Source organism: Macrobrachium rosenbergii, chromosome 54 (assembly GCF_040412425.1).
Source record: "Macrobrachium rosenbergii isolate ZJJX-2024 chromosome 54, ASM4041242v1, whole genome shotgun sequence".
In the NCBI taxonomy this organism is placed as follows: domain Eukaryota; kingdom Metazoa; phylum Arthropoda; class Malacostraca; order Decapoda; family Palaemonidae; genus Macrobrachium; species Macrobrachium rosenbergii.
This window is the reverse complement of record NC_089794.1, coordinates 46,389,542-46,398,419: the sequence shown is the minus strand read 5'-3', so window position 1 is coordinate 46,398,419 and position 8,878 is coordinate 46,389,542. Positions and strand designations below refer to the sequence as shown.

At 38.4% G+C, this 8,878-nt stretch overlaps 1 protein-coding gene across 1 annotated transcript in view; it reads right to left on the bottom strand.

Annotated features, from left to right (window-relative positions):
* Window positions 1–6,262: 6,262 nt before the first annotated feature.
* The window catches only part of LOC136835055 (uncharacterized), a 22,890-nt gene continuing 20,274 nt past the window's right edge, over window positions 6,263–8,878 (bottom strand). Inside the window, exons 12-14 of the mRNA XM_067098172.1 lie at window positions 8,368–8,604; window positions 7,498–7,636; window positions 6,263–6,936 (exon numbers count right to left, since the gene is read on the bottom strand). Coding sequence (XP_066954273.1) covers window positions 6,694–6,936; window positions 7,498–7,636; window positions 8,368–8,604 — 619 coding nt within the window. The 3' untranslated portion in view covers window positions 6,263–6,693. The remainder of the gene's footprint in view (window positions 6,937–7,497; window positions 7,637–8,367; window positions 8,605–8,878) is intronic.

Sequence of the window (8,878 nt, the reverse complement as noted above, 5' to 3'; positions counted from 1 at the left end):
CAGAGTTAATCCCCTTCCTCGATCTGTCGAGAGGTCGGGAGTACTTTGAGCACTAAGATTCATCAGTTTTGAAAGAGCCTTTTGGAATAAAATTTTCTTTCATCCAAGTATTCGAACTAATATCCCATCGAGCAGTAGCAGGAGTGAGCATCGAAGTTCCAGTGTCAGTATTTCCATACCTCTCCGCTTATGGTTTTGAAGCTGACAGTTATACTTTAAACCCGCTGTAGAAACGCTGATGAATGTGGAATGCAAAGGGAATTTGAGGCTAAAGTTGTTATTTAAGATGGGTAATGATGGGCAGGGGCTATTCCGACAGAAAACGCGAAAGATCCTAAAGTTCTTGTTGATATTAATTTCTCATTCTTTATCTGTGACCTTAGAGAGATTTTTGCCTATCGAACGACACATCTTACTAACATTTCTCTTTTACAGATAACTCTAATTTTCTTATTTCTTAATTAGTTAAAATAAAAAATGGATATGTCTAAAATGTAAAACCAGACCAATCCAACTATAGAAAACAAGAAGCTTTGCTTCTTATCAAGTAAGGTAGTAAGGGGTCGCGTTTTCTTTCAAACTTGTCAATTAATATAAACCTCCTCTTTAGATCTGACCCACATTTTGATCAAGCCTTCCTTTTTTCTTTCCGTTTCCACTAATACGATGATAATGCTGCCCTCTTATATTTATACTGATCACCCTCTACCCACACAGCTCAGTGCCACTGGGTGTTTGCTTCTCAGGCAGATAAACTCCTTGAGAGTGAAATGGCTGGGAAGCACGCCGGCATGCGATTGGCCTCGACATAGCTGAACCTTTCGGGTGCGGGCATGCATGCAAGTTTGCTGCTACTGCGAATGCAACACTGGCGAAGTGTTCATGTAGTTAGCCAAAGAAACCTTGATATACTCTGACTGAAGAGGAATGGCCCCCAGTCCCGTGCAGTCCTTAGATGGGCAGGGGTTCTAAGAACCTCACGGGCTCCTAATTCTTTTATTCGTGCTAAAAGTGCTATCAAAATTGGCAATTGGAATGTGAGAACGATAAATCAAGATAACAAAATTGAAGAGCTAGTGGCAGTTTTTCAGTTATATTTGTGCTGTAACAGAGACAAGATTAACTGGAATCGATAAATTGGATTTGGAGAATAATTTGTATGTTGACGTGTGGCCGACGGGATGGAATGCGTTATCAGGGAGTAGGATTGCAGAGAAGGCTCTATGTGAATGGGATCGTATAGACAAGCGGTTGTTGTACGCACGGTTCAAGTCAAATCATTTTAACATCAATCTGTGTGTTATGCACCCACTAATGATGCACCTGTTGAAAGGAAAGACGCATTTTATGGAAAGCTGCAGGAAGGAATAGGAAGAGTTGCTAGACATGATGTTTTGTTTTGTATAGGAGACTTCAATGCAATAATGTGCTTCTCGAATGAGGGATTTGAGGATTGTAGGGATAAGATGGGGGTCGGTGGTAGGATGAGTGAAAATGGAGTAAGGTTTGGGAGTTTCTGTCCAGCGAATGACTTAGTCATTGGGGGCACACTTTTTCAACATCACAATATACACAAGACGACATGGGTGTCACCGTGTGGAAAATACAAAAATCAGATTGATCATATTGCTGTTATTAAAAGGCATAGAAGCTCTTTGCTAGATGTTCGCATTAATCGGGGAGCAGATATTGGTAGTGATCATAAACTCAGCGTTGCAAAAATAAGACTTAAGCTAAAAAGTCAGAAGAAAGGAAAACCTGTTGTTGATAGGTACAATATTTATATGCTTAGAAGGGAAAGATAGGAAAAGGAGGAACTTAGAATAGAATGCGGAAACAGGTTTTTGGTGTTGGAAACATTGGAGGAGGGAGGGAGAAGTATAGATGAGATGTCCTTTTTGGGGGGGGGTGAATAAAGCTTTGCATGAGGCTGCTGGTTGTATGATCAGGAGACTCAGACTGAGGAAAAAGATGTGGATGTCTGAGGAAAAATGGGATATAATCAAAAACAGAAGTGAGGCAAAATTGAGGAGTGAGATGCATTTTGTTAATGATAAAGATTTTGAATTAGCAAGAATTAAGTAACTGAGTTTGGGTTCAGAAGTTAAAAGACTAACTAAGAGATAAAAGAAGATCTGTTAACGAAAAGGTTGCGGAAACTGAAAAATTAACGAATAAAAATGATGGTCAGAGCCAAAGGATAGCATATCAAGCAACTGGAGAGCTGAGTGGCAGTGCGTAAGCGTAAGGATATACCAGTCAGGGATTTGGAAGGTAATTTATTGACCAAAAATGTTGAAATCAGAAAAAGATGGAAAGAGCACTTTGAGACAGTTCTTAATAGACCAGTCAGTCCCTGCAGCAGAGGATATACTGCCTGCTCAGGAAGATTTAACTATTGATGAAGGTGAGATCAGGCTAGAAGTAGTTAAGGCAATAAAACAGTTAAAGAATTATAAGGAACCAGGAGAGGATGGTTTATTCCCGGAAATGTTTAAAGTGGAGGAGGATAGATTATTATTTGTCTTGAAGATATTATTCAATGAGATATGGGTGACGGGGATAATACCATCAGGGTGGAAGAATGGTGTGATCATTGAAGTTCCAAAAAAAGTAGATCTGAGTAGGTGTGGTAATTGGAGGGGAATCACTTTGTCACCTGTAGCCTTGAAAATTTTCATTAGAGTATAGTTGAATAGGTTGGAGCCAGTGGTTGAAGGTACTTTGAGGGATGCACAGGCCGGTTTTGGAAAGGGGCGGGGTTGCAGTGGTCAGATTTTCATACTTCGGCATTTAATGCAGCAAGCCAATGAAATGAAAGCTCCGTTAAGTCTTTGCTTTGTTGATTTTGAAAAGGTCTTTGATAGTATTTCGAGACGGACTACGGGAAAAATCATGAGGCATTATGGAATACCGGAAAAGCTTGTGAGGGTTATTATGAACATGCATGAGGGCACATCTTGTAAAGTGATGGTTGTTGGTTGTTTGAGTGATCCATTTAAAGCTAAGTTTGGTGTGATTCAGGGTGGCATTCTGTCTCCTCTGTTGTTTGTATTGGTCGTAGATTACGTTATGAGAAGGGTTAAAAGAGAAACGGATGCAGATATACTCTGGGTAGAAAATGGGAAACTTCTTGACTTAGATTATGCTGATGATATAGTTTTGATCTGCGAGGGACCAGGAAAGATGCAGAGTGTTGGATTGTCTAGTGAGTGAAGGTAGAAAGGTTGGTTTGGTTATGAATAGTGGAAAAACTGAAATCGTGAATATGAATATTGAAAATGTACAGGATTGTCTAATTGAAGGCATGGTTGTAAAGCAAGTGGATAAGTTTAAATATTTAGGTACTTATATATTTAGATAAGGATGGTTCTCTGAGCACAGAATTTATGGAAAGATTAAAAAAGGCTCATCAGGCAATGGGAATGCTTATAAATATTTGGAATAATAGCAGTTTTTCTGTGCATACAAAAATAAAAATTTATAAGGTAATGTTTAGGAGTATTGTACAGTACAGTGACTTCGGTTGATAAATTCTTAGCATTTGAAAATAAGACGCTCAGAAGAATATTAGGAACAATTGGGGGGATAAGATATTAAATAACATTATTAGGGAAGTAACGGGGGTTCAGAGGGTCGATGAGTGTTAGGTTCTCACGCTGGAAGTGGCTAGGCCATGTGTATAGAAGAGAGGGAACAGTACGAGATACACCAGGGTGGGTTGCCCTTCTTAGAAGAGGTAGAGGTAGGCCAAAGGAGACGTGGTTGAGGACAATGAAGCAGGAGGCAGGAGATAAGTGTTGGGAGATCATGAGGAGTTAGCCCAGGAAAGAATGTGGTGGCATGAGTTCATCGAGGCCCTCTGCATCCCCGTGGATGCCACAGGAAATGATTGATTGATTGATAATATTTAAAGAATAAATCCTATCACACGAAACCAACTGCCACCTGTGCTGTGTTAGAACTTGGGAACGCTAGGCCTGGCAGCTGAGAACCAGCTGCGGTGGGTTGTAAGCAGCAGGTCACCAAAAGGAGAACTGTCAATGAGCTTTGGACACACTAACGTACTCGACCATTTCTTTCATCTTATCACTTGTTGACATATTCCGGGAAACGACAGTTTGTAGAAGGTTGCATTTATTCTTGCTAAGAGTCATTGTGCTCGGTGATGTAGGCTACTGAACGCGGTAAAAAGTAAGAGAAAAACATTTTGACAGACAACTCAAATAATCTCTACGATACAAATTTCGGTATTACTTTAAACAATTATCGCAGTTTAGACTTAAAAATATAACTTTCATAATTTTCAATGGGTGCTTTGAGCATTTTGACATTTGTTTCGTTGGCAAATGAGTACTTTTTAGAGTTACTGGATCCCACCCATATATCCTCAAATTTGAGGACCACAGTGTGAAAGCGGTTTTTTTTTTTTGGTGGGGAAAATGAAAAAAAGCGTGATAGTTCTCATTCAGAATAAGGTAAGTTTATGGAATGTTTTCAAACAAATATCATGCAATAGAGTATGGACTCATACCCTAGGTTAGGTTAGGTTAGGTGTGGTTTTGTTCAAAACACACATCAAAACAAAGGAAACTAATATTTTCAAAGTGAAAAAAAGTAAAGTTTTCCCCAAAATTTTCTCTTATTTCTCGTGCTAGTAAAGAAAAGACATTTCAAAGGTTTTTTGTACATTTCAGCCAAGAAGTTTGGTCTTATAGAATTCATAACCCAAGTGAACAGAAGAAACACGTCGAAGATGTACTCACGGAAAAAAACAAAAGCAGAGACATTGAAGGTTAGGGACAATTTGCATTTCATTTAGACTCACTTCTTAAATAACAGACAACACAGCGAAGGAACTTTCAGAGCTCGTTGACAGTTAATTACACAAAAAAGAACATATCTTGAATGAGTTCATAACATCGGTGTCTTCTATTGAGGATGTAAATAAGGCCTTCGAGAACCTCGGGAAAGGTACTTTCATAAAACATGTTCTGTTCTTTTAACTGGACTGCATAAAAGGCGTTTTTTTCATCTTTTTATAAATTTAGGATGACGTTAGAGGCATTGTTTCATAATTAGTAGTGCTTAGGAATGCACTGTTGCAAGTTTGCAATCCCTAAGCTGGAAATATAACAGGCGAGACGTTCGAAAAAGGCACAAGATGTAAAAAAAACCGTGGCAATAGTTTGTTATCGAAGATAATTTATTGCGAAAATGAAAGAGGAAGTAAGCTTTTGCTGTACGATGCTGAAGATAAAAGTTGAATAATGTTATTATCTTTTGCAGTTCAAAATAAGTAAAAACAGGCTTTAGTTTCTCGAAAGGTAAGAGAAGTATAAGTACTCTTTTTATATCGTAAATGTGATCAGATATTTTGACTGGTGAACCTCAGCACCAGAGAAGCATTGTCGAGTAATGCTGGTTAGTTGACAATAGAGAAATCATTTAATTCCTTATTATTTAAGTTAGGTTTTAAGTTTTATTATATTTCAATGTCTTCTCAACGGTGCTCTCCATGCAGTTTCCTTAATATACCAGCGTGGTAAGGTCAATGATATAGTGATGCTGACATAATGTGTTACTCTTTTATTCTTAGACTATACATACTCTTGGAAGGCGATGCTTGCATGCACACAATATCAAATCCGTGATTGCAAACGACAATTACTTTTCAAATTACAAAAGAATGCAAAAGAAATCTCATGCAACGAGTAACTTAACTTCGACAACTTTAAATATATAGACCGATATAACAAGTAATCTTATTCCTCTGACTAGCCCATTATATATATATATATATATATATATATATATATATATATATATATATATATATATATATATATATATATATATATATATATATAATATAATACATATATATATATATATATATATATATATATATACATATATACAAATAAATACATATACATACACAATCTACATATACTTTAATATATATGTAGATACATATGTAATTTTAATACATATGTAATGCCCTAGCCACAATGCTTAACTTCTCGAATTTTCGAACTTTTTTGGATACACTTGTCACTACAAAGTCTTATGATCCAAGAGCAAGAAATATAAAGAAATTATGATGTCCGGTAGAGGGAAACGAACCCGGGTCCCATAATCAGAATGAGGGATCAGGTCGGCAAAGTGACCCCGCTCTGGTTATGGGACCCAGGTTCGTTTCCCTCTACCGGACATCATAATTTCTTCATATTTCTTGCATTTGGATCTTAAGGCTTTGTAATGACAAGCGTGTTCAAAAAAGCGCGAAGAATTCGAGAAGTTAAGAGGGCATTGTGGCTGTTACAATTACAAATAATATATGTACGTTATATATGTATACATATATATGTATATATATTTATTTATATATATTATAAAATCAATAACTCATTTTACGAACCAAGAAAAAATGGAGATGAAATTTGCATACCCGTGTGAGAAGGAGAGGCTATTTAATTAAGGAGGAAAGTTACACTGAATTAGGAAAGGCGAGAATTTGACGTAATAAGTGGAAATGAAACCTGTTAGCCACTGCCTGATCTCACGTTAAGAGGGAAGACGGCATCCATCTTGTAAATGACATTTATTTATTCCATAACGACGACACTTCGCATGGCCGCAAAAATTCGCTTTGGAAGGGTGTTTTCCACGCGATCCGTCTGTCCCTCATCACACGAGTATACTTTCATCGTTCGTATTTTTGACGATGGTTTTTTTGATGTAGGAGTCGACGTACTCCTCCAGGATGTTCAGGGGTCCAAAGCACTCGAGAACCGCCGCGTGGAAGTCCTGAACTCTGAAGTACTCGCCCAGTTCCTTCTCCGCCTTTTGTCGCAGCATCCGGATCTTCATCTCGCCCACTTTGTAGGAGGTGGCTTGGCCGGGCAACGAGATGTATCGGTTTATTTCGTTCTGGGAAAGAAAGGGCAATGAGTCTGGTTGGCTGAGGATTTCTAGATACTTTGGTTTTACTGGAGCAGAAACATGATTAGTCTTCTAGCAGAGAGAGAGAGAGAGAGAGAAAGAGAAAGAAGTTGAGGAAATAGATAGGCAAAGAACAAAAGAAAAAAGCAAAAATTAGATGGAAACTCAAGTAAAAACAGAAAAACTAAGAAAGAGAGTTGGTTAGGTAAAAGAAGCTATGGAGGGAATTAACCCGACAATAAATACAGAAAAAGAGGAAAAATTATATTAATTTGCTCAAGTAAAAACAGGCCAAACTAAGAAGAGAGAGAGAGAGAAAGGCATATTATTGTCCTAGGCTCATACAACCTAATGCATACATCACAAAGTAGACTGATATATAAAAATGAATTACTATCAACCCAAAAAAATACAGTATTCCGTCGTGGTGAGTCTTCTGACAAAACAGAAGCCAGTCATCCAATCACTGGAGCCCTGTACCTCAAAACATAAATAAATCTGTTCAGCCTCTAAACTTTTCGTCCTGCAGAGGTTCATGAAGTCTCTTACCTCAATGGCTTTCTTGCTCATGGCAGTGTTCTGCAACAGGTAGTCAACGGCTTTTTGTCGTGACCATCCAAAAGCGTGGAGCCCCGTGTCCACGACCAGACGACACGCTCTCAACATTTCGAAGGAATGGCGACCGAGCCTGAGGAGGAAGTTAACTCTGTACTGGAGGTTTTCCTTACTGATAATGTTCTGTCAAGAAATGTTATTTAATACTCCGTTTTATTACTGTAACCTTTCCCCCGTAGGAGATCCTTCAGCGTGGTGTGGCGTGCTGTAGGCATTATCAGGGTCCATATATACAGTATAAGTATATACAGTATATCAACCTTAGACATGACTCAAGGTTGTTTGCAGTGTCCCTTCGGCCCTAACCGCACCCACTTTTTAGCCTTCTACTTTACCCCCTTTCCCCTTCCTTTCTTCCAGCTTGATGTCCAACCACTCCAACTCCCTCTTTCCACTGTGTTAACTGCTGAAAAGCCAAAAGTGCCCCAGTGCTTGATTTTATAGCTAAATTTTCATCAATCAAATCATTATCATACCTTTTACGGTAAAAATCTCAAAATTTTTCTGAGGAATATATGCATGAGTTGGGTGAGTGGGTTACTATTATACGTCTCTAATTAAGTACAAATAACAGATCTATGGAGCAGTAAAGAAAGGTTCTCGTTTCATTTCATTTCTTACTGGTGGAATTAGTCATCGGCAGGAAACATTCTAGCAAAATATAGATCAGACTGGCCTCAGGGTTGATCTGTTTACAACCAGTCAGTTATGCTGTGTGAAGCAAGTATTAAAAAGCATTCACAAAATAATGAATACAGAGACTAATAGCAATAGCTAGCAAAACAAAAAAGGTAATCAACTCACCTTTGGTAGGGGTCTTTATAGAGACCGAGTTCATTCCCCAGAAACTCCGAGTAGAGACCCCATCCTTCCGAGAAAGCCGTGTGGAGAGGGTACTTTACCGGGACGTCCGGATAGCTGAGGTAATCGGGGTTTCTTCGATACTCTGGAATGCTTGGGTTTTTTAGAAGCAATACCGACTGCAAATGGTGACCTGGGATCGTCTCGTGCAAGGACAGGGCATTCACTTCGTACCTACGGCTGGTGAGAAGGGAGAAAAATATTTCACATCTGGCGACTTCGTTGATTTGGTGTTAGAGAAAATTTCCCACTTTAGTCTATTTGCGAACACCCTCTTAATACCAGTTTCCCAAAATCAATATAAATTTTTGCTTGCAGCGATTTATAAAGATTCGTCATCATCAGTTTAGAGGTAATTTATCTAAACGTTGCCAAAATGGCTTAGAGATTTCAGTCTGAATATTCTTATTTAACCTGTTCTTCATCATACGTTGATTTTAGCGCAGTTGAGGAA